This window comes from Vipera berus (assembly GCF_964194415.1).
Source record: "Vipera berus genome assembly, chromosome: 1".
Classification (NCBI taxonomy): domain Eukaryota; kingdom Metazoa; phylum Chordata; class Lepidosauria; order Squamata; family Viperidae; genus Vipera; species Vipera berus.
In genome coordinates, this window is record NC_138202.1 from 290,722,135 (window position 1) to 290,748,858 (window position 26,724).

The following is a 26,724-nucleotide window of genomic DNA, read 5'->3' on the forward strand; positions in this document are numbered from 1 at the left end:
ATGTTCAGATTGTACACAGAATGCTGGCATAGTATACATAGGTATATAAAGGCATTACAATTGAATGTTGAAGGCTTTGGATATCATGCATTGATATTACCGTCTCAAATGTGTTAGACATCCATAACAAGAAGTGAAGATTAGATGGGAATACTAATTAATGCTCTTCATATTTATGGAATGTTCTAATGATTTTCCTAAATACCTAGGGAGTATGAGAAGAGGAAAAACAGGGCTCTGTTGATGTGCAAAAGAATCCAGTCCATTGTCCTTTAAAACAGCATTTGGTAAACGATGGTTTAGGTGTGACATAAATAATTCTCTGTGGCATGTAAAAATAGCTGGATTTGTCTCAATTCCTCAAAAATTTGTTATACTTTTTGAAGTAAGGTTTGTTCTGTTGCATTTCTTCAATGGTTTGTCAACTTCCTTGCATGCAGTGGGCATGGTGAAAAAATAATTGTTGAAAAAATGCATAATTAGGAGAAATTTATAGAATGTTCATATTTAACTTTAAAAACTTTGCCGTTGCATTCTGTACCAATTAGAATTTTCAAAGCCTCTCTAAAGTGAACTCCATTTGAAATTCATTATATTAGTAAATGGAGATCTGGGCAAAAGTAGTGGAAGTCCATGGAAAGGCATATTTATAACAAAAGAAAGGACTTCTAATGTTTCCATCTAAAACATGAATAAATGTTGCCAAAACATATTTTTTGCCTTTATTTATAGTCCCTATACAATCTTTCTTTCTTTCTTTCTTTCTTTCTTTCTTTCTTTCTTTCTTTCTTTCTTTCTTTCTTTCTTTCTTTCTTTCTTTCTTTCTTTCTTTCTTTCTTTCTTTCTTTCGTATAAACTTCCATTCTGAGAAGGATGGATAAAATGTCTTACCAAAATGGAACCAAACACATCTATAGCTTTGCACTTTGGAAATACTTCAGGGAAATGGGGAATGGCGTCGCCTACCTCAGTGCAGTGATCTGGGATGCTTTTGAAATCTTTCATGCTTAATTTTCATTTCATAATTCAGTTAAGATCAAATTATATCACTGTTCAGATGGCTATGGAAGTGCTAAATATTTGAAGATCCTTACAAGAATGGTAAAACATTTTTCTCCCTGCAACAAAGTTGCATTGTTTAACTTAAAAGCAGAGATGGAAGAGTACTCCTCATTACATGTAAGAGGAATTTGCTCTTTTAGTTACATAGAACTGATACAGCAACAGAACAATTGTGTTTGCTGATACCTTGTTTCACCTCCTTGCCCCTTTGTATTTGCAGCTTGAAGTGTCTGCCCTGCAATTGGACCAGCCTGCTTTGTACAAAGTACTCAATGACTCCATGTAAAATAATTCAGACTTCTACTGCCCAGACCTTCTCTGTTTTTAATTATTTCTATCATTTGTATGTGACTATAAGTTTTTCTAAATCCTCAGCTAGTTTAATTTTAAAGAATTTCTTGGTTTTAGCCTGAATAGGCTTTGTATAGCTCAGGGGTCAGCAACCTAAAACAGTGAAAGAGCCACTTGGAACCGGTTCCCTCACAAAAGGAAAAACTGGGAGCTGCAAGAAAATGTGTGCGCATGCGCGTACATGCGCACATGCGCAGAACAGGGTTTGAAGAGTGGAGCCAAGCCAAGATATGCACCTACCCTGCATATTTGAATTGATTGGTTGAACTTCAGCTATACTATAGCCGAATCTTGCATTATAAGCAGTTCCAAAATAGGTCTTGCTAAAATAACTAAGGCCTAGATACCAGGCTTTGTCCAATAAAGTATGACAAAGGAAACTTTCCTTTCCCTTGTATATGGAGATTCTCAGTCATCCAGGTAATGGTTGTCCCAAAGTTACTTTTTCAGGAGGCAACTGGACTTCCTTGTTTTTATTTGAAGACGTTTCGCTTCTCAACCAAGAAGTTTCTTCAGCTCTAACTGGATGGTGGGGAATGGAAGGATTTGTATTCCTTGCAGACAGCTGGTCATTTGTATTCTTTTAGAGAGTCATTGAGGCCATTCGACCCCACCAATCATCAGCTGAAGAAGCTTCTGAAGAAGCAAAACATTTTCAAAGAAAAACAAGGAAGTCTGGTTGCCTCCTAAAAAAGCACCTTTGGATTTCCTTTCCCTTCTTCTTCATTTAAAACATTCATCAGCTTGAGGATGGTACGTCCTCGATGAAAGCTCAACTTTTATTTGTTTTCCTTTGGGAGTTTGCAGTCAGTATGAACCCAGAAGGAACCCAGACTTCTCAGCTTTTTCTTCCAGCCTTTCCAAATTAACAGATATGTGCCTGTTCTCTCGATGTCCTTGTAAGGCAGTTGTATTGTATTTAAATTATGGTTCTCGCTAGCCTGAAGTCACCAACCCTGTATACAGTGCACTTCAAACATTAGATTACATTTGTTTTTACACTTTCTTTGATATATACTCCATATGAATAGTTTATCGAGATATTTTAGAGGTGAATGTGTCCAAGCCTTTTATGTATAATGGAATCTCAGGTTTCTTGTATAATAAAAAAGGATACAAGAGATTTCAGTTAGCTGGAAAAGTTTGCTCCATAGTGACTTTAATTAATTTAAAGAACTGAAGAGATTTACTGTCTAATTCAGTCAGTATTATTGTGTACAGATCATTTTAGCAAGTGGACAAGGACATCTGAATAGAGGAGTTCTTTATTCCCAAGTCATAAAGGGTTTTAAGATTTAGCATTAATATTTTGAAATAGACCATAGTCTGAAAATTATTTCACCTGAACAATATACATTTAGCATTTTTACATCTGTACCTTCTGCTAATTTCAATTTTCAACTTTTCTTCAAAGTCTACTTATTATAATTTAATCTGGAGATTATGAGTCAAAATGATTGAGGTTAGCTGGCTTTTCTAACTGAGATTCTGTCTGTTAGACCTGAAATTGCTAAAAGATTTTCCATTACCCAAAATAAAGGAGCATTCTAAAAATGTAAATCAGTAAATTAGTTCATTCTTTATGCATTGACAAATGTAGATACCTCATATTAACTAAACTCAATTCAGTGATTTGGCTTTGATCCAGTCCTATTGTGACCCCAGGCCCTACTTTCTCAATGGACATGTATAAATTCATGTTATCTGCATATTAATGATACCTCATTCACTCAGTTATTTTTATATGTAAAGATCCCCATTTAGTGATTACAATTGGGATTGATAACTTGGTTATTAACCAAAGCAGCTGATAAGTGAAACTGCAGTTTGCTTATTATCTTACTTCAGCTTTACAGACCTGAACAGGTCAGAAATTTTAACCTTTTGGTTCTAAAGTTTCTTTTTCATCACCATTGTTAACTATGAACAGTTGCCAAACAAGGTAATCACTAAATGAGGATTACCTGTACTAGAATATAGCAATGAGGGAAAATTCTGTAAAGTTCCATTTAACATAAATGATATAAATAAAGAAATACCTACCACTACTTTTCAAAATTAGTCATCTATTAAGTATGAAACTATTGTAATATGTTACCACAGATTTCAAACTTGTACATTCTATCCAGAAAGAGCAAAATATTATTGAAAATTCTGATTGAATTAGCGAATTCTAACTCGGATTATATCATAGGGCTGGAAGGGACCTTGGAGGTGTTGTAGTCCAATCCCCTGCCCAACCTAGACAAATGGTTGTCCAATATTTTCTTGAAGAACTCCAGTAATGGAGCATCCACAACTCCAGGAGGCAAGCTGAATAATGTGACACCCTCTTCCTTGTTAGGGAGCCCTTCAAGTATTGGAAGACTGCTATCAAATCTCCCCTGAACCTTCTCTTCATTGGATTAAACATGATAGTTCCTTTAGCTGTTTATCATATGATGTAGCCACGAGACCCCTTATCACCTTTGTGACTCTTCTCTGCACTCTCTAATATGGACTCTAATATGCCACAATATTTGCAGTTATATTGCAATCACTAGCTTGAGTTCTTGTCACTGGCAAGACACTTCTTGTTCAAGAAAAAGGAAGTACACTATAGTTGTTTTAATCCTCTCATCCAGAAAACCGTCACAAGCAGTCATAGATTGCCTCATTCAAGATAGTTGGTCCAGATTTTTCCTAAAGTGAGACACTGAGGAATTCCTGGGCTTAACAACTAGTGCTTTCTTAGAAGATATTAGAAAGGATTTGAAAGTTGTTTAATATTTACGAATTAGTAAGTAAATGTGGGATAGAGCATTGGGAATAATAGATTTTGTTCTGATAAGATTAAATACTTTGGTTTCTTAAAATCAATTATCCAAAATCCATATTCTAAAAGTTCTGGAAGATATTTTTATCTTCCTAACTACTTATGTAGTCAAGAGATGAGCAGAACACATTATCTCTGTTTGCTAGTACTTATGATTAATATACGTATACGTATACATATACATATACACATACACATACACACATACATACATACATACATACATACATATAGTAATCTAAATACTTAACAAACACATACACATACACACATACATACATACATACATACATAAGGTAATCTAAATACTTAACAAACATTATATATATATATATATATATATATATATATATATATATATATATATATATATATATATATATATATATATATATATATATATATATATATATATATATATATATATATATATATATATATATATATATATATATATATATATATATATATATATATGTTTAAGTATTTGTCAAGGCTTTTTTTTGAATGGACCTTGCTAATTAACTCTCATTCCTGTTTTGGCCCGGCTCAGGGCTTATCCACAGGAACTAGTCAACTTATGACAGCTCATTATTTGTGCAAATTATTCAAATTGCTAATAAAGAATTTGGGAGGCTAAGATGATCATTTCGAACTATTTATGTTCTCATCAGTTAGTCATACCCTTTATCTGAGATTCGAACCCGGGCTGATTGTATATCAGGGAGTGTTTTAACCTCCTGAGCCACGGGGTTCTTTCTCTCTTATATTAGCTGGAAGGCAAGGCAAATGTATGTTTAAGTATTTGTCAAGGCTTTTTTTTGAATGGACCTTGCTTTATCCGAATCTCAGATAAAGGGTATGACTAACTGATGAGAACATAAATAGTTCGAAATGATCATCTTAGCCTCCCAAATTCTTTATTAGCAATTTGAATAATTTGCATATATATATATATATATATATATATATATATATATATATATATATATATATATATAATGTTTGTTAAGTATTTAGATTACCTTGCTAGGCCCCAAACATGGGACAAATCTTATTTCCTGTTTCAGCCTAAGGCCATCAACAGGCAGTAGTCACAGCAGTGACAGCTCATATTTGTGTGTGTGTGTGTGTGTGTGTGTGTGTGTATACACATACATATATATATATATACACATACATATATATATATACATACATATATACATACACATACATATATACATATATACATACACACACATATATACATATATATATACACACACATATATGGACCCAGATTGTTGGGGGCAATTAAGCTGACTTTGTAATAATGCCGCTTGGGGTGTGTGTGAAAGCCCTAATAAGCAGGCATGTACATAGAATGAAGACTACTGCTAAGCTTGTAAGCTGCCCTCAGTCTTCGGAGAAGGGCGGGATATAAATGGAATTAAAATTAATATATATATACATATACATATATTTCCAGGCATGTCAAACTCATGATGTCATGTGACATCATGTGAGGTATCACAACTTTGGTTTTGGTGTGACGCATCCGGCCCATGGGCCAGCAGTTTGACATGCCTGATATATTTATTCCATGTAAGAGTGAAGGAGAAAAAAAATGTGCACCGATATAGGTTTGTGGTTTTAAATTTTGAACAAGATCATTTCTAATTTCTAATTAATTTATTTAAAATAAATTATACATTTTCAAAACCTCGGCTTAATTTATTTACATTCTAGTTTTAATGAAGGTTAAAATTAAAGAGTATCATTAATCAGTAGCAGATTTGAAAGCAAAATAGAATAAAAGCCTTTAAAAAACTTCTCTTACTTGAACAAAGACTAGACCAGCTACGACCAATTAATTTCCTTAATTCTCTGTTCCATTCTTTGCCCTACACTTCCTGTTAACTAAATATTGCTTAATAATAACTATAGCAGATACTTTGCTGTTATTGATCTCTCTCTCTCTCTCTCTCTCTCTCTCTCTCTCTCTCTCTCTCTCTCTCTCTCTCTCTCTCTCCTTTTATAATACTGTTTGTGTCAACATCTTAATATTTCTACACTATTATTCAATTTATCATGGTTTAAAGAAAACATAATTTACAAAAAATATTGATTTGCCAAATTTGAGGTAATCAACATGACTCCAGCTCAACCCGGCCAAGACCGAGTGGCTCTACATGTCAGCATCTCGCGTTCTCCAAGATTTACCATCTTTGGTTATGGGGGGAGAGGTGTTGCCTCCCGTTGATAGGGTGCGCAACTTAGGCGTCCTCCTGGACGCACAACCTGATTTAGAACATCATATAGGAGTCGTAGCCAGGGGGCATTTGCCCAGGTTCGCCTGGTGCGCCAGTTGCGCCCCTATCTGGACTGAGATGCCTTACGTACGGTCACTCATGCACTCGTCACCTCCCGTATAGATTACTGCAACGCTCTCTACATGGGGCTGCCCTTGAAGACCATCCGGAGGCTTCAGCTGGTGCAGAATGCGGCTGCGCAGGTTGTGATGGGAGCATCCCGATATTCCCATATTACACCCCTCCTGCGTGGGCTGCATTGGTTGCCGGTTGCCCTTCGGGTGAGGTTCAAGGTGCTGGTTCTTACCTATAAAGCCCTTCATGGCTTAGGCCCAGGATATTTACAGGACCGTCTCCTGCCAGGAATGATTTCCCATCGCCCTGTTCACTCACACAGAGAGGGTCTCCTCGGGGTGCCGTCGGTCAGACAATGTCGGCTGACGACCCCCAGGGGGAGGGCCTTCTCTGTTGGAGTGCCTGCCCTTTGGAATCAGCTCCCCCGAGAACTTCGGATGGCCCCAGGTCTCTGGTCCTTTCGTCGCGACCTAAAGACATACCTTTTCCAACTGGCCGACCTGGACTGAAGACGGGGGTTTTAATATTGCTTTATTTTATTGGTTTTAGTAAATAATGGGGCTTTGTAAATTTAATCCTTTTTAATATTTGTATTTATTGTTTTTATTGTTTTATTGTTGTTAGCCGCCCTGAGTCCTTCGGGAGATAGGGCGGCATATAAGTCCCATAATTAAATTAAATAAAATAAAATATAAAATAATAATATTGCCTACTTGACGCATTTCAAGTATTTTTTATTTTATTCTTATGCATAACTTTAATGATAATAAATCCAGAGATATTAAATCCACATTGGACCTGCTTGCTAGGGCTCTAAAATGCTTCCTTAAGGTATTTGCTATCATTTGCTTTTGCCCATTATCTTTGTCAAAAGGCTGAGATATGGTATAAAAAGTAACATTTATTTTTGTTGTTAACTTCTCAGTAGTTATTTTCATGTCTATGAATTGTAAAAAGAGCTAAAGTAACTATTTTTTAAAAAAAGCCAAATATGGCTGAAGCTGAGAAGTCAATGATCAAGCATAGTATTCAAAATATACTACACAGTTCTTCGTTATATCTAGATAAAAGTAATGTGTGTTTGGGTATGCCTTTTTTTTACTCTGCAATATAAGAATTCTAAAGGAGCTGTTTTACTTTTGAATGCAGTGAAGATTTACAGATAGAATATTACCTTAAATTTTGCACTCAAACATCTGGCAAGTAGAGAGATACTATTTTCAACATAGTCCCTTTATGTTTTAATTCACTTATTGTTGGACCGACATACCTGATTTGATTTAACTTGAGGGATAGTATAAAGCCCATCTGTTCACTTTAGTTATTTTCCCTGAGAAAATTATAGGAACTTATATTTATGCCTATACTGTGAAATTTTGAGATTGTCTTGGCATTAGTTGACATTTGTGAAATTCTATTTATTTTTCATTTATAAAACTGTTCATTAGATTTCTTTAAAAATATTTTTTTAGCTCAGCATATACAAAAGGACTAGAGAAAAATTGAAAGAGATAATATCTTGTGGTCATGAACTAAAGATAGAATAATATCTTATATTACCTCATTATATTCTGCCGTAAAAAGTAAAGATTAAGTGTAGCTGCTGCAGTATTGCAATCTGAGTGATTGGTGGAGCATTCTGCATTTATTTGTTAAATATGATTCTAAAAAATGTAATCAATGTTATGATTGTAGAATTAAGGAAAAGTATGATGTAAACATAATATAATTAATATTGTTTTTCAAATTTTGTTTTATCCAGAAAATAAATAGTCAAGTCAAATACCTGTTCTGTGATTTGCGAGTTTTCTAACTTCCTTTATTATGTTCAATTATTGTATCTGAATTTCCTGCACTCCTCTTTGTATTGAAAGCAAATTGAGAAATTACAAGTATTGCTTCATGAAAACAAACAGCGCTTAGAACAAGCACAGCAGGATACTGCAAAAGCTACGGAAGAATGTCTGAAACTAACAGAATTGCTGGGCAAAGCTGAGCAACAACTGCATTTTCTCAGGTACCACTTATCTTGTTTGTTCTTAACACCAGTTTCAATTTCACACTGCCATGTTTTGTCATTTGCTTATCCACAGTTGCTACAATTAAATGTGTAGCTTTGAGGCAGATTAGAAGTGAATGTATAATGAAAAAAAAGTGAAGTATGATAACAATAAATGTACTAATCTGTTTCATTCTGCCCTGTTCTTTAAAGCAAGTAGGATTTTTTAACTTGGAATACTTTGTAGTCAGTAAAAATTATACACATCCAATTATTCTACAGTTATAACTATTTTAGGAAATAGCTGAATGATAGTGAAAAATAGCCCCCTTTCCTAGTGAAAAATAGCCCCTTTTCCTAGTTATTGATTATTGTTAGACAATTTTCTGCATCTTAAAAATATTTATGATACATAAATAATTTATAACTAGTTAAAAAGTAGTGGTAAACAAGTAAACAGGTTTAAAATATATGGTTAAACAAGTAGTTCAATATTCAAAAATGTATCTAAATAATATTATTTTAAAATACAATTATATTTCTGTTCTTCATAACTGGTCCTGCTGAACGCAGTTATTCTATGATTTTTTAAAACAGAGTTGAATTTTAATGTTAAGCATAAACTAATTCTTATTTGGGTGTGGTCAAATACATAAAAGCTACATATAATATGACAGTATATTTAAAAGTATAAAAGAAAGCATTCCAGTTTATGGTTTTATTAGGTGGGGTGTGCTCCTTTTCCACCTGGCTGACCTGGACTGACAGGGATTTTAATTATGTTTTTAATTTTTAACTCTAATTTTTAATTTATTTTAATTTTAATTTTAATTTATTCTGCAGGGGCCTTTAATTTTAATTTTTATTTTAACTTCTGTATTTATTGTATGTTATTGTTGTTAGCCGCCCTGAGTCCTTCGGGAGATAGTGCGGCATATAAGTCCCAATAATAAATAAATAAATAAATAAATATGTAGGGTGTAAGTATATACATGTGCACAGGAATAAAGGTGGTTCACTTGGGTAATTGTATCGCTCTTAAATTATCATATCATATTCTTTTTTAAAAAAAAAATTGTGTAAATATAGATTATGGGCCAGGAGCAGATGGAGAAAAAAAACACTTTTCTCACAGTCTGTATTTGAAGAACAAATATGCTAGAGGTTAATGAACTTGAAAAAAGTTTGGGATAAGTTGTAAGATAGCAAAAGTTTGGATTTTGCAGGACTTCTTTTATAATGATTTGTTGTGATAGTTTACCAAATGGTTTACCAGTTTCCTTCCTAAGGCTAATCATACAAGTTATGAAGCTGTGTGGTGTCTTGGAGAAAATCCAAAGTGTAGATAGATTTCCTGAAAAACTTCCACACTTTTAATAATGATACTAACTGCCTAATTAAATAAACTCTCCCAAGAATATGTGACTTAAATTTGTCCAATTTAATGATTAAACACTATTTTTAATTTTGCATTACCTGGTGCCATTCACTCTGCAGAATTTCATTGTAAATATTGATCATATTGGATATTGCATTTAGAAATTTGATAGATGGAAAGGTTTAACAACTGTATATACATTTCCATGCTAATTGTTTAACTGGTATAGTCATTGCTGTCTACTTTCCCTTTTTAAGTATACTTTTTAGTTTAAACTATGGATATTTGTCTTACTGTTTTCTCCTTTTACTGGATTTGTTGATTTGTAACTTTGTAATAATATGGAGTGAGAGGGGAGTTCAAATTTCAGATTTCTGCATTTTTGGTTTCAACAGTCACTTCCCCCATTTGCTCTAATTCTGTTTTTATTTACTTCCATTATATTCTTTTTATGCTGTATCTTATTTTCTCTCATTCATTCTTCTGTAACAGTGTTACAACATTTACTAAATTACATTTTTATATTTTGTTATTGCTGTGAGGAAAAAGTGACTGACAATTACTTTACTTATAATTTGGTTAGCTGCCTATGTATAGTTTCCAATAACTGATTTGCCTCAATTTATAATATGACTGCATTGAAGAATTAGATGGTACTTTCTTATGCATAACATATAATCACATATAATTAATCTTTAAAAGTTATTGCTTTCCATCATTATGGGTAGGTCATTCTATCAGTTTATAATAATTTAGAAACATTAGCTAAAGTCAGATGAAGTCAGAACTGCTATTGATAACTGAAGGGGGAGGTTGACAGGTTCCCCTTCTTCTACCCCCTGCAGTTTCAAAAATTCTTCTGGAGGTTTAGGGGTCTGTAAAATAAAGGAGACCTCTCCTCTCAGTTTTTTAGGAAGGAAAAGAGGAAAAAGTCCCATTGCAAAAAATATTTCATTTGTACCGTATTGTATTCCACCCACAAATTTGCAATAATTTAAAATTGTTAACTTACTCAGTTTAAGAAATACAAAAGTACAGTTGTTTAAATTGCTGACAATTATGTAGATTTCTTTAAATGTTCAATCTGGAGTACAAAACTGCTAGGTTCCAGAACACCCTAAATCATGCCAATAAGATTCGATAGCAAAATAGGATTAGTGGGGAGAGGCAAAGTAAGGTTTGTAGACTTGACATATCTACATCCTTAAATGTGCCAGCCTCTCAAAGAACATATATTTGTTTTTGCTCTACTCACCTGGGATAACATGTCCTTTTGGATTTTTTTTAACATTAAAAATAGAAATCTGATCACAAAAAATGCATGGCATATTAGTTTATGAGAAATGTATTTTTTTAAGGTTAATAAAATAGGTACATACTTAGAATATATGTCACCACATTTTTCAAGCTTTTACTTACCAAGATGTAGAAAGTACATTTATTAATAAATAGAGGTATTCTATTTCAAGCAAGGGATTTCTATTTTGTGCTGCTACATTGATTTCTAAACTCAAAAATTGCATACAAAGTTGCAAATAACTATTAAACAGCTTAAAATTCTTGCTTCCCTGCAAGTTTAACCTATTTAATTATTTAAATGTACAGTTCTATCCCACATTTTTCTGCATAATCTAGCTAATTGTAAAAATTCAACTTAAAAAGAGACAAAATATTCTTTTTCACATACAGTGGGTAGCCCAGAGAGTATTTAAAAGCATCATGTTTGAGGTATAGAATAGGTAAGGGCCCTTTGTTGTCACATTATTACTTAATGTTGGTTTAGTATCCATTAAATTCGTGAGTAAGATATTACAAAGTTTGATACTGTTAATATATGTGAATGTACTTCTGAATTATATACCCCAAATCTGGGATATGAAAAGTTATAGAATTATCAAGCATGGAAGCAGCAAAAATATTACTCTTCAGTGTTAGAAACATAGATGAGTTCACTTTCTCTTTGTGAAACTGGCTCTTGGAAAGATTGATCAATAATATTTTGGATGGTAATTTAATGAAGTATTCAAAAATAAGAATGAATAATGTCCTCTAAATTAATACAATATTTTGTCGCTGTTATTTTCCTTTATTTCTCTAGTTGCTTTTTTTTCCCTTTCCCACCCCTTTTTATTGATTTTTGTGTTGATCACATGGATGCTTGTAATATGTAAAACAGCCCATTCTTCCCAGGATGAATAATCTATGGCAGAAAATATCATATATAGATCACTTCAGTATATGTTTTTGGTACTGTAAAATTGCAAAATTATCAGTCTCTTTTTGTGTGGTACAGGTGTTGATTGAACTTTTAGTATACAAGGAAACACAGGATTGTATTTAAAAGCCAGTAGTCTGGTGATAAAATGAACCAGTAGAAACATCTATCAGTGCAATATGGAGGTTGGTTAATTTTTCTAGCCCTCCTTTTCTTTGTTGTTATCTACTTTTATGGTTTCCTAAAGAACCTAAGTTTTGCAGAGCAAATTTTGAAGATTTGAGTTGCTGCAAAAGGGAAGATTTGAATAATCAAATCTTCCACTATGGATGGAAAACTCTTTGGATCATGAACTATGCTCTTAATTCTTTTAAAAATAGTTTCATTGTTTGCATTTTGCACTTTTTAGCCCAATTATAATTGGTTTAACTATAGTTTAATATATAATTTTACTTAGTTACTAGTATCATTCTAATGAAGTTCAATGTTGCCATTATTGATAAGCCTATAAAGTACTTCATTTACTACTTCAGTCTTGTTTCCTCTAATCCATTCTTTGACTATTATTCATATAGATTCTGAGAACAGGTTATATATGCTGTGAAATTGCATGCGAGCATAAGTACTTAAACTTGCATTGGAATGTCAGGAGGCACCTGTCATGATTTTGACAAATCCTCAGCCATTACACTGCCATTACAGAAGATGTGTTCTATATCTTTTACCTACTTCTTTATTCTTTTCAAGCTCAATGGAAAGTTGGGCAAAAAAAATTTGTCTGCTCATTCATCTGTCTGCCTATCTGCCACTAAGCATGCTAACTCTAAAAACTGAATAGAATAAACCCACATTTGCTGTGGGTGGAGAAGCTGGCAAAAGAAAGAATGAGTTTGAAAATGGGCATTATTCAGCTGGAGACTGCAAAGAAAAAGGAAGTTCCAATACATCCTTATGGGAAAATTTGTTGGGTAGCCGTCTGAAATGTTGCTGAGTCTCTAAACGCCCCCTTCCCTCCAGGTCATGTGGGGTACAGCTGTTATTACGGGGTTAGAAAATGCTTTCCCTCCCTTTTTTGATCTACAGAGCCAAATTATTCTATATATCTTTACTAACATTTGTTGGTATTGGTATTTTTCACTAGGAGGAGTGATAGATATGTAATCAATAAATGATAAGTGCAAGAATAATTTTTGGAAACCATATCGTTTGAAGCTATTGTTGGGAGGTCATATAATGATTATTAGAACCTTTTTAGCTTCAAAAGGCCTACTGTTTATCAGCGCTTCTTGTAGCCTCTAGCACATTTTCCATAGCTTCATTAGCATTCATTGAAGTCCATGTATAATAAATAAGATACATAAATTAAGTCTGTCACTCTAATAGTTTTTTGGAACTAGTTGAATTGTTTATACTTTTTAGTGCTTCAGTATGACATTGTTAGTATTCTTTACTAGAAAAAAGGCTCTTTTTATGCAACATATATGACAAATACTGAGGTATTATAGTCTACTGATTTTAAAAGACATGTCTCTTCTACTGTATTAAGAACAACCAGTCCTTAATAACTATATTGTACCATTCCAAAGATATATCTACTGTACATATACATAAAGACTAAGGTTTTATTTTCTTTTTAAAAAGAAGTTAGTATTTTTAAATATTTTCTTTGTGGGGATATATATTTGTATTTATATAAATTATAGATTATATTTTTGCATATATATATATATATATATATATATATATATATATATATATATGAAAAATACAAAGATCTAAAATGTTTTAATTTACAAAATATGAAATGAATAGTCACATCAAACTATAATTAGTAACTGCTCATATGACTTGAAATTTGTATTTAATGGGTGAACATTTTAAAGTACACTTAATGTTCAATTTCCAATATATTACCTGGAAGTTTATAATTAAAAGGAAATATAAAAGCCTGAAATAAGATAACATGCATAATCAATTCTTTAGCTCTTGTTTTTATATGTTTATTTTTCATTAAATTTAGGATCATTTGTGGTTTAGTCAACATTTATTCCTATCTGTTTTTCATATACAAAGGCACTGAGATGCCAGAAAATAAACTGTTAACGGAGAATTAACTTCTTTGGCATGCTTTCATACTTATCTTCCAAATTAAAGAAAATGAAATGGGCAGAAGCAGAGTGTAGATTACCTCCTTTTTGTCAAAAATGGTGGGAATTTGAAAATTAATAATAAAAAAGGGAACAGATGCAGTAACATGCCAGAGGGAGATTAATGTGGAGAGTAAAATCTGTGAGCAACAAAACTGAAGCAAACTGAAGCAGTGGGAGGTGGTTGTACAATCAAAATCAGGATAAAAGAGAAATTACAAACAACCCTGCACTTGTCAAAGTAGTAGTAATGAAATCCTGACTCTGCCAGCAGTAAGAACCTGTGTTAGCACTTTGGGGTAAGGATGGTAGCCGGGTGCCAGGTAGGAGGGCAGTGTTAGGTTGCTGGGCAGCAGCCATCTTGTGTAGAACAGATGGCAGTGAAAGCTGGCAGGGGAGGAGCTCCTTAGCAGAACTAATCAGACAGTAACAGATAGGGCAGCTGGGAAGACTGACCACAGAGAGGGAAACTGCAGGATAGCTGCAGAGTTCCATGATGTTTACAGTGGTGTGCCCATTGGTCTGATAAAGACCTTGCAATGCCTTTTTACTGCAAAAACGCACACAAACTTTTGTCAACTGGGCAGTTTATCTGAGAAATTTGCAGCACAAGAAATATCTAAAAGGGACAAATCTGCTGAAGAATTGACTTTGTAAATTCTTGAGAATCCCTGCTAGCAAAGAAAATTATGGTATTGCATTGCCCTTCTGGAAACATTATCCGTGATCAATGAAAGCAAACAAAATAGTATCTTGGTGTCAGTTAAACATTCAAAACATATTAGGATTGTGGTTTATATTAGAATAAATGCAGTTCTTAAAATATATATATATAAAAGCTCTTTAAAAGAAGGCATTAATTTTGCTTCTTTTCAGCACTCCCTCTTATGTTGACCTTATGTTTAAATAGCCTAGCCACTATCAGTAGTGCAAACCAGACAACAATACATGACAGTTCCATATAATTTCTGATAAATAAATTTTATTGGATTTAAAGAAGTTTATTCCACATTGTACCTTGGATACAGGTTGCAGTCTTACTGATATCTGGGCAAAAAAAAATGAATGAGAAAGAAATAATAATTTAAATATGGACCTGTTACACAGAATAGTTATCGTAGTTAAATAAGCACGATGAATAATGAAATTCTTTGAAAAGAAATTGCAGATAGTAGAGATGGATATTTAACAAACAAGACTGAAACACCTTCCATTTTTCAACTTGAGTATTTTTCTGTTTGCAGAGATTTATGGATAGACTTAATTTTGCCTGGGAGGGGGGGGACAAATATTACAGGGATTTGAAATAGGAAGTATAACAGAAACATATGCTATTTATGTATCCATTACTGTGATAAATCTAATTTAGGACCGTCAAGAAAAAAAATATTCTTATTTGATGTAGCAGCATTTTTTTGAATCATTGCAGTGGATGTAAAGTTGTTATTTGTTCTCCTTAATTGATTTTTGCAAGTATTTTTTCTTTCCCCTGAGCTATGTGTATTCTGTATTCACTAACACATCTACAACTACATCCAGTACTATAAAGAAGGTTGTACATAAGGTAATTTTCAACAAGATGTGGAACAAAACGTTTGCTGTTTTCAAAGCCTATTCACAAGAATTATGGGAAAGCTAGTCTACTCTCTTGGTTACTGGTTCTTTCTGAAGTAGTTGAGTTAATTCTACATATATAAATGAAATACTTTCCATTATTATAAAAAGAAAAATATTTTACCTGCCATTATTTAGCCCATATCCACTCCTTTATGATGACAGCTATCAAATGATTTGGAATAAATCAGATCTCTTGTTTTCTGGCAGTGTTTGCAGTAATAATTAATACAGTGCATTTTAAAATCTGTCAGTTGTCTGATTTCTTATCATCTAATGTATAGACCTTATTGTCCTTTTAAAAATATATTGTTTGACAATGCAATATTTCCAAAGCCATTAATGAAGTATTAAATGAAAATGAAATATGTAAGTATAACAGCTAAACAAATTACACATGTTGCTGTATTTTCAGGGGGGGTTTCCCTTGAAGATGATGGAAAATTACATAGCTTGATAATCAAGCTTAGATTTTTTTTCTCTGAAAGAGTGATTAATAGATACATCTGAATATATATATAGACCTTCATTTGCAGTGTTTATACTGATATTGGTCTGTTAAGCAAAGCTAATATTCCTGAATACACGCAAATTGCTGAAGGTTGTCAGTTCTGTACTTGTTACAGTAAATATTTGGTTACCTCCTTTTTAGGTTTTGAATCTGGATAAGTTTATTCATGCTATTTAATTAGAAAATAACAAAATAGAATGTGTAATAGAACTTAGTTTGTTAACAGAACAAAAAAAATAACATTTTATATTTGGATGTTTTGAGCTGATATTTTATGATATCCAACTTAAATTTACCTTTATAAAATAAGGTAGAAATATGCATATAATACATATTCAATATGCCAAATATTCTGTGCAAAAACAATGGAGCTACCGCAGTAACAAAAAGAACAAAATGTGGTTTTTTTTAAGTGAAGTCATCCTTGGGATGTTTTTTTTTCCTTACAAAGGATAAATTACTAGGTTGGAAGACCCTGTTTTTTGGAGCTTGTAAGTAAATTCCTATTCATTTGTATTATAAAGTAGTAACTTGTTAAATTATTTTAAGCCTAACATTTCTTTTTAAACATTAAAATCAATCTTACGGAATTATGATGTATGAAAAACATTATTGTTTTACTATGGTTTCAGTCTTGTCCTGGCAAGTAACAATTACAAGCAGGAAAAAAAAACCCTCAAATGATTCTTTCTTTCTTTCCCATCTGTTAGTTCTCTTCTGTCTCTTGTCTTTTCAATTATGACAGGGAGCTGACTTCTTTCCTGCTCAATTGTTGCATTTTTCCATGGCAGCCTGATTGCCACATCAACTGTCCCACTATTGCCTTCTCATTCTTGCAATCTGTGTACGTTTTGTAAAAGTGCAGCTGGTATGATTTCTTGTTCTCATTATATCTTGTCCGTATCATTATATCTTATCTCTGTCATGTTCTCAGCATTGCACATCATTTAAGAACTAAAAGCATCTATCGACACAAGTAATATGATAGGCACTGTGCAGTAGACCTTTTGAGAAGATCATGAATATCTTAATTCCCTTAAATGAGTACTTGACTAATGAAAATCTAAAAACACATCATTACAAAGGCAAGAGCTTGTTTCTCATTTCCAATATATTAAAGCTGGAATTTAATTATGTGTTTAACATTTATTGTTTAAGCAAGTAATATCTAAGTGGTTGATTTAAGATATAGAAAATGACAAGTTTCTACTTTAAAAACTCTGAAGCTATATTTTGTGTTCCATAACCATTTTAAATGTTAGCTAGTAAAATAATTATTCTTTTCTTTCAACACACATTTCTAGCAGGTGAAGAAAAATACCTTGAAGTTTGGGTATTATTCAAGAAAATGTTTCTTATTTGAATTTTTTTAAAGAAATTAGTTAATAATTCAATAGTATGCGACTGTTGGAACAAATTTTTGAAAAGCAGATGCATGCTTGACTAAATCTGCATAATAAATCCTGCTGACAGTATAAAATGTCTCAAAAGTAGCTGCTCTGCTCTTTCTGTTAACTTGAATAGCAATATGGATAATCACACAAACTGTGTAACATTTATAAAATTTCTCAGTGGCGAATTGATTTTTGTACCTTACATTTTCAAAATGTGATACTTAGTCATAGATGAATGACAGTTTAAATATAGCTATGTTGCAGCTTAAAGGTAACATTAAAATAGCATTTGGTTATGAATATTGCTTTGTTCTCTTTTAAAAAATTGATTAGCATTTTTTTCCTTATTTTTCTTTAGTCCAATATACATTTTAGTCTTCTCTGAAATTGTATTTTCTCTTCTACGTAGTTTGTCAGATTTCCCTTTTGTTTAGCTAAACTTGCTAAATAAATAATGTTCACAGTACAAGATTTTACAGAAAGATGAATTTTATCTTTGAGGATTTTTCAGTGATCCTCAAAAAGATTATATTGCTCTTCCGCTATTGTCTTCAGCATTATTGGGTTGAAAAATATACAATGCGTAACTGTCCAGCTTTGTCTCTTACTGAGGATTAAATCTCTGCCGACCGTTCTTTTGACAATGACCTTGAGGGGCTTTGCATCTTGAAGAAGAAAGCAGAAGCTTGCAGTAAACAAAGTTCACTTCTGACAGATGGATTGAATGACAGAAAGGTTGTGAGTGCCAGAATAGCCCTGGCAGAGGAGGAAATGTTCAGTGGAATCCAACAGGAGAGGAGGTGTGAACAGGTGCAGGGTTGCTGACGGAAGGGGAACCAGATGGAGGGAGCCAGAGCCAGTTTATTTAAAGGAAAAGGCAGAAAACACTGAAAGGCTGTACAGTCAGTGGCTGAAAGTATGCATGGAAGAAGGTAAAAAAGCAGTAAGCAAAACTGCACAGTGGGACATCAAGCACTTAGCGTAATGACAGTAATTGTGAGTGTAGTTGGAAAGTTGCTATTAAAATCCATTCATCCATTGCTCTAAATAACATAAAGTGTGTCAAACACTTTTTAAATTGACAAGAATAGTCCTTTGTTTGTCAATTTTTGGTAATGTTAAGACACAGAAGTTATGATTAGAAAAATGTTGTGGTTCAGGCAAGCCAAATCAAGATGATAATAAAAGCTTTCGATATTAGCTGCAGAGTAGTCTCTTAGTTTTGCTTTGCTTGCAAAAGAAATGTCACATTCTGACAAAACGTGAAAGAAATCCATTCCCCTGAAAAGCATGTTATAAAACATACATAATCTTATCCATCGTCTAATTGTTACTCAGGGCAAAAAAAATGAGGCAGGGTAGGCTGTGATACAATGCCCTTTTAAGTCATTTGAGAATAGCTAAGAACATAGAAGTATGTAAGGCTTTAAAATATAAGATTTTGCCTGATTTGTTTTAATTAGCACACTCTTTGTGAGATTAGGTAGTGTTATTAATTATCCTAGTTGGTGGTTCTTACTATATTGACTGCTTATGCTGATTGATTTGATTTGAACCATGGTTTTGTACTGCTAAATTGAAGGAAGATCATATGTGTATTCACTATTAATCTAGTACTACTTTGAAAATTCTTACTCAGTTTTATAGGGTCACAATTTTTTTCCCTTTTTTCACTCCACTATTTTTCTTCTTTTCTTGTATTTGTTCTTAAGTATCTGTTAAAACAAAATAAAAATAACACAAGAACTGTTAAGATGTTTGTAGGAAGAGCATTTGCGGAGCATCTGGTTTATTAATTTATATTTAAGGTACAGATGCTAATCCAGAATTCTGTGAGGTTTTTAAGTAGCACATTATTGTTTGGAAACCAAGGAAGTTTCAAAATCAAGGTTGACTCAGCCTTCCATCCTTCCGAGGTAGGTAAAATGAGGACCCAGATTGTTGGGGGCAATTAAGCTGACTTTGTAATAATGCCGCTTGGGTGTGTGTGTGAAAGCCCTAATAAGCAGGCATATACATAGAATGAAGGCTACTGCTAAGCTTGTAAGCCGCCCTGAGTCTTCGGAGAAGGGCGGGATATAAATGGAATTAAAATAAAAATAAATAAATACCGTATTTATCGGCGTATAACACGCACTTTTTCTTCCTGAAAATAGGGGGCAAATGATGTGTGCGTGTTATACGCTGATATAATGTTAATGACCCATAGTAAATACCGCACAGCAGCGCGAAATTTAAGTTTTTTTCCTGAAATTTCCTTTTTAAAATGAGGTGCGTGTTATACGCCGGTGCGTGTTATACGCCGATAAATACGGTAAATAAAATCAGTTTCTGTTGAGTCATAAAAATCTTAAGACACGCAGGCCTATTAATTGTTCCCTAGAGTCTTGTTTTAGGATCTGTTTCCTATCTAATCCTAAATGCTTAATTTTTAAAACATAATAATAGATTATTGTAACATAATCCTATAGAATATTTTTAATTGATTGTGTGCCATCAAGTCTAGGATGCACATACAACATAATATTGAAACCCAAATATTACAGTTTGGACATTTTTTTGCTACAATTAGAGCATAATTGCAAGTAATATGTCTTTAACCAACTTTTTTTCTAGGAGTCTTTCTGTGTAAAAGGAAATGAAGCTCAACATTTCAATATCTAGACAAATTTTGTGGTTGATCCTTATATAAATTATATCTGATTTATCCAAGCTTCCTTTTTCTCTGTTTTTCTTATAATTTATAGTACTATGTTAATAGAGATGCCATACTTTAACAATATATTTATAATCCAAATTTAGACATGTAATTCTGCCAAAACTTATTTTTGTGTGGTTATGGATTTTTTAAAATAAAAAAGCATGGTATTGTTCAAAACCATCATAACTGCATGTCTTTGATTTTTTCTTATTTATAACCTTATTCTAAATTAAATCTATTTTATCAACAAAAATCAAGACATGACAAGACATGTAAAAAGTTTTTGGGGCTCCTGGGTCTCTGTCTTAGGGGGAATGAATTGAAAATGTATTTAATCATGTACATTTTGATAAAATATGTTTGTAGTGTTCTTATTCTAGGTTGACTAGAATAAGAAACAGCCACATTTCTGTTTCAAACTTACAACTTTTGAGTTGGTTAAATATATTATTTAATAAATTAAAATTCAGGAATGATTTCATATAGTAAGAACAAAAGAATACCTCAGGGCTTTGGACAGAGTTTCTGCCTGATAGAAGATTAATTCTAAAATTCATATTTAGTAAGCTATCAAGCATTTTGATAAGAAGCAGGATAGAAAATCACCTAACATAGGTATTTATAAATAGCTATATGGCTGTCTGCTCCTCATCCATAGCTGGCACCATTTCCAGTTCTTGCACTTATTTTTGGTGACCTTCATCCAACATAACTGACTTTTTTTGTACAGCAGCATCAATCCTTTCCAACAGTTGACCCTATGTTAATACTGCAAAAGACTGTTGAATGAACTCTCATGTATGTCTACTTAATTAAAAAATGTGATTCTGGGCAACTAACGTAAGTTTGAAGTCAAAGCAAGATTTAACAGTAAACGCACGACAGTATAAAACTGTACAGCTAAGACCACAACATACTCAAAATCCTAAACCACTCATGACTTTCATCTGCTATGGAATCAACCATAAGTCTGAGACAGCCCCAAATAGTGCACTTGTCTGTAGGAGTTTCCAGAAATGGGTTCCTAAAACTAAACTCATAATCTTGCTTGAGTTTAGACAAAGCCTGCCTTTTTCAGCCAACTCTTCACACGTTCTAGATACCAGGAAATAGTTTGATAGCATAACCTGGTCAGCTTGTGGTAGAGATGTAAAGCTGCATATAATCAGCCATATTCATGATATTTAACTTTTCCAGTAATTGATCTCATCCTGCAGCTTCATGTAGGTGTTATATAGGAGCAGAGAGAAAATTAGAATTCTCAGGAGCCCTATAAAGCAGAGTTCTAGGGCTAGAACTTCATCTACCAACAGTGACTGGAATTGCCCTGAGAAGAACCACCTCAACATCTGCATTCTCAATTTCCAAAAGTTGTTCCAGAGGGATGTAATGACCAATTATATCAAAAGCCATTGAAAGATTGAGGGCCAGGATGCACCAAGTCCATCTCAGTCCCAACACAGATCATCTCCAATTGTAATCAGTATTGCATTAGTTCTATATACAAGCCTGATATCTGACTAAAAAGGTCTAGGTAATCAATTCATTTTCTCCAAGATCTTCTAGAGCTGCAGGCTGACTACATTCTCAATATATTTGGAAACAGGATGAAAATTGTCTAGAACTGAGTCCATGATGATTCCTTGAGGACAAGGTAGACTACCTCTTTAAGGTCCAGCCAAACCAACCCCTCCATCAAGGATGCATTCAACACACCTAAATATAACCACATGTCATCTCCTGTATCTAATACATATGAGGCTACACTACTGCCTTAATAACTATGTTCACTGTTTGGGAATCAATTGGCTTGAATTCTTCCCAGATACACAATGCCCTTTATGTATTGTGCTTGCATTATGTAGTAGAACACCAGAAGTAATATATAGAAGTAGTATCCCATGAACTCAAGTTGCAAGTTTCTAAATAAATGGCGAATTGTCCCACAGCGATTTTCCCATGGCGAGTTGTCCCGTGGTGAGTTGTCCATAGTCAGTTGTCCTAAACCCATGCAGAATATTATCATGAGAGCTCTCAAGCAATAATCTAATATCATTAGATGGTTAGTAATAGTAATAGCACTTAGACTTACAGTCTCCAATAATCTGGGTCCTCATTTTATCAACCTCAGAATCAACCATGCCGAGTCAACCTTGACCCCAAAAGGATAGAACTACAGACTGTAGGCAGAGATAGCCTGCAATACTGCATTCTAATCACTGCCACTTTGTTTTCTGTTATATATGGTTGTCTCTCCAATATCCTGGTTATATGCCATATCATTACCTGCACCTTAAATTGCACCCAAAGCCACATTGGAAGCCAATGCTGCTTATGGAGCAGAGATGTAACTTGAACTGCCTGAGAAGCATTCATAACTGCCCCTGCATCTGCATTTTGCATCAGCTGCAGCTTTCTCCATTCAGGAGGAAACCAGAGCATGAACGATTGAAAACAAAGCATCCCAATCCAGGAAAGGGTGCAACTGGCATGCAATATGAAACTCTGTGAAAGCTTTTCTGGTTAGTTTGTAAGATAGTCCAGACGGGAAGTGCAGCCAGAAATACTGTTACTTTATTGTAAGGATACATTCATAGAATCTTGCAAGTTTGAAAGTACATTCTCTCCTCCTCCCCCCCCCCCGCCTTTTGAAGAAACTAAGGAAGATCCGTCCTGAGATGTTTGCCATGCCCCCATTCCTTCTGTGGATTGAGATCGTGTTTGTCTGATCATGTCTACTCTGAGGCTCTTTCTCCTGTCTCCCAAGGTCATTTCCATATGTTATTATTTTCCTAGTCATGTCTGCCAACTACTTTTCACAAAGAAATCATGAGGCCAGGAAGACCCTAGATTGCATGCAAGGTCTGTTTGGGGCAATGCTACTCCATTCAGAACAAGAGATCACAAATCCCTGGAACCAGATGATCCCAATCCCAGAGCCACTTCATCTTGTCAAGACTGACCTGAAGCCTCTTGTTCCTCATCCAAACCTTAACAGTTTCCAGACACCAAGACAGGATGTTAACAGCATTGCTTAGTGTGCCAGGGATGTAAATCTGGATATTGTCAGTGAACTGATGATGGCTCATTCCAGTGTGATGGATGATGTCACCCAGTAGCTTAATGTAGATATTAAACAGGAGCAGAGATAGTACTGAAGCCTATGGAACTTAATAAAGCAAGAGCCATGACTAGGGTGCCTCACTCTCAGTCAATGCCAGCTGGAACCAACATCAGAGGAAGGAGGAAAACCAGCACAGTACTGGGCTTCCCAACTCCCCAAACCAGAAGGATGCCATAATCAATGATATTGAAGATCGCCAAGAACTCAAAACATACTCAAGGAATACCTGCTGACCTAGAATGTAACCAAGAATTTCAAACAAAGCAGCATCCTGTTAGATGTATTTAAAACTAGATTCTTGCACTGAACTAAGAGACTAACTTGCTTCCTACTGTTCTGTACCAGCCTGCTACCGGCCCTGCAGAAAAGGCAGGGACAACCCCTTTTACAAGAAGGCAAGAGGCTGGAATTACGCCTGCCAAATTTATTACCACAAAAACAAACGGAACAAGACAAACCAAGAAACAGGAGCTTTAAGAAACATGAACTATCCAAGCGGTTGCCTTCAGCAAACCAGCCCTCCCACACATTCCCCTTATATAGAGTTCAGGGCGTGGCTTCTCTGTGCCTCCTTCCGAGGAGCCCCATTGCCTTCCACTGTTTACTCCTAATTGACTGCCTCCTGCATCGGGCGTCCTTGAACAGGGCCAGCTGTGGGTCATCTTCATCCACACTGTCAGGCTCACACAGCTGGGTCTCCGTGGTGACCAAGTGGGAGGGGCCTGGCTGAGGGCTCTCATCAGCAAGATCTTCAACCCCCTCAGCAAGGTCTTCAACACCCCCCTCCTCCTCTGAGTCATCTGACCCAACTGCCGAACCCACAGGCTGACCCTGAATCACAACACCTACCAGCTATCTGGTACTAAAATATATGGTTGTTACAAGAACACTTGTTATCTGTGGGCAAGCTATTTCCAGATAGCTTGTTTGCCTTTACTGTCTTTATTATTAACACGCACACACACACACACACAGACGCAAACACAGATCAACAGACATTTTCCTTTCTTCAGGATGATGCCAAAATTTGTACTTTCTGCAGGATTTCATTCAGTTAGCAAGTCCTAGAATTGATGATACTCATATTAACAATTTTTTTCTTATTTTACCATAGGTTAGGCTGCACCATAGTATACATTTCATATGGGTTTGGCTATTATTTTCATCCTGCCCATTTAAGGTGTCCTCCACCTACCCCCTGAGGGTTTTTGGACTGAATACAATGGGATATGACTTTGGGTTGCCTAAAAATTGGGGGAGGGTTGTTGATAAAAATGGCAGCTAAGACTTGTTTGAACAGAAGCAATCTGCATCAAGCAATGCTAATTTGGAATGCTATCTATAGTACAAGGCAATTCGAATGTATCTGAACTGAGAAAGTAAGTTTAATGTCATGGTTATGAACAGTGCTTTTTTTGTAAAAGAAAAAGGTGCCGGAACTCACACATGTCATACAACCCACCTTGCCTACCCTACAAGGTTCCATCCAAAAAAGGTGCCTGAACTCCGTTCTGAGCGTTCTATGAGAAAAAAAGCCCTGGTTATGAATAACTAGATATGGCAGTTGCTATTTGAATGTTTTATGTTTAAAGCAAAATTCTCCCCAGTACTGTAGTGATATAATTCTTTAGTATTTTAAGTGGAATTGTGTGTGTGTGTGTGTGTGTGTGTGTGTGTGTGTGTGTGATTATTTAATTCTATTTGAAAACCCAATAGCAACCAAACTAATACACAAACAGAACAACAATAGAAACATGCCTAAGGGCACCCTCTATCTTACATCAAGGCCTAGGTCAATAAGGTCTTCAAGGCTTTGTGGAATGCCAATGGAGATGTGTGTCTGATTCAAAAGGACAAATGCTACAAGAAAGAAATTGCACTTCCTAGGTCATGATTAATATTAATGTTGATTTGAAGGAAGCTGGAGTGAGCCAATTCTGCTGGCCTACAGTATATTGCCCTGGCAGAAACCATGGGAGGTTGGTAGTCCTTCATATAAACTACCGTATGCCATATAGGACTTTATAGGTAATAAGGAGCACCTAAAATCATACCCACAAGCAGACTGGCAACCATTTTGGCTTACAAAGCAGAAGTGTCACAAGGGCATGCCAAGGAATGACCATTATTACCAGCGCTGCTGCATTCTGGACCAGTTGAAACTTCTGAGCAATTTTCAAGGGCAGCCTGGGGTAGAGTGCATTGTTGTAATCAAACTGCCAGTATAACATGACAAACTGAGACCAAAGTTATGCTTATTAGGTCTAGGCCAAGGCTAGGCAACCTTGGCTCTTTTTTGACTTATGGACTTCAACTCCCAGAATTCCTGAGCTAGCATGGCTGGCTCAGGAATTCTGAGAGTTGAAGTCCATGAGTCATAAAAGAGCCAAGGTTGCCTACCCCTGGTCTAGACATTAGACTAGATATGATAACAGGATACTCTAATTGCAGTGTTCATAATAACCAGTTATTTAAATATTTTTCTTCTTTTATCACGGGCTAGAAGTTAATAGATCTTTGATCACATTAGTCACCTGAAATTTTTGATGGTTGGCTCCACAATGTGCAGTGGTGTTGTATAAAATTACCTTCCTTATAGCTAGATTCTTTGTTTTTAAATGGACTACCCAAATTTGACTGAACTAGATTCTTTTTTCAAAATTAAAAGTTCCACAGTTGGTTGTTCTGTTCATTTCTTTACCTCCAGTACCTTTGGAAATTAGGGATGTCCCTTGATTTTGTTCATTGGGGAAAGCATTGTGCCAGCTATTCCAAAGGAATTTTAACATAATTATCTGTTCTAGTGATAAGGAAATCCCTTAAAGAATGGAAGAAAATAACTATGAAGCATGATTTTTATCAAAAGTCACCCTGATATTAATCATAGAGCTAGACTGCTTGAGATTGCAGATTTTAGAAGAGCTAGGCCCAACAAATAAAAAGAACTTGATATCTAATAAATTAACACAATTTTGAGTATATTAAATTCTGCACCATAAGTACTGATAGTGCATTTGTTCAAGTTAATTTAGAATTTATCCAGA

At 34.5% G+C, this 26,724-nt stretch overlaps 1 protein-coding gene across 1 annotated transcript in view; it reads left to right on the forward strand.

Moving 5' to 3' along the window:
* The window catches only part of SDCCAG8 (SHH signaling and ciliogenesis regulator SDCCAG8), a 139,689-nt gene that overhangs the window by 45,238 nt on the left and 67,727 nt on the right, over positions 1-26,724 (forward strand). The window contains 1 exon segment of the mRNA XM_081315960.1: positions 8,472-8,614. Coding sequence (XP_081172086.1) covers positions 8,472-8,614 — 143 coding nt within the window.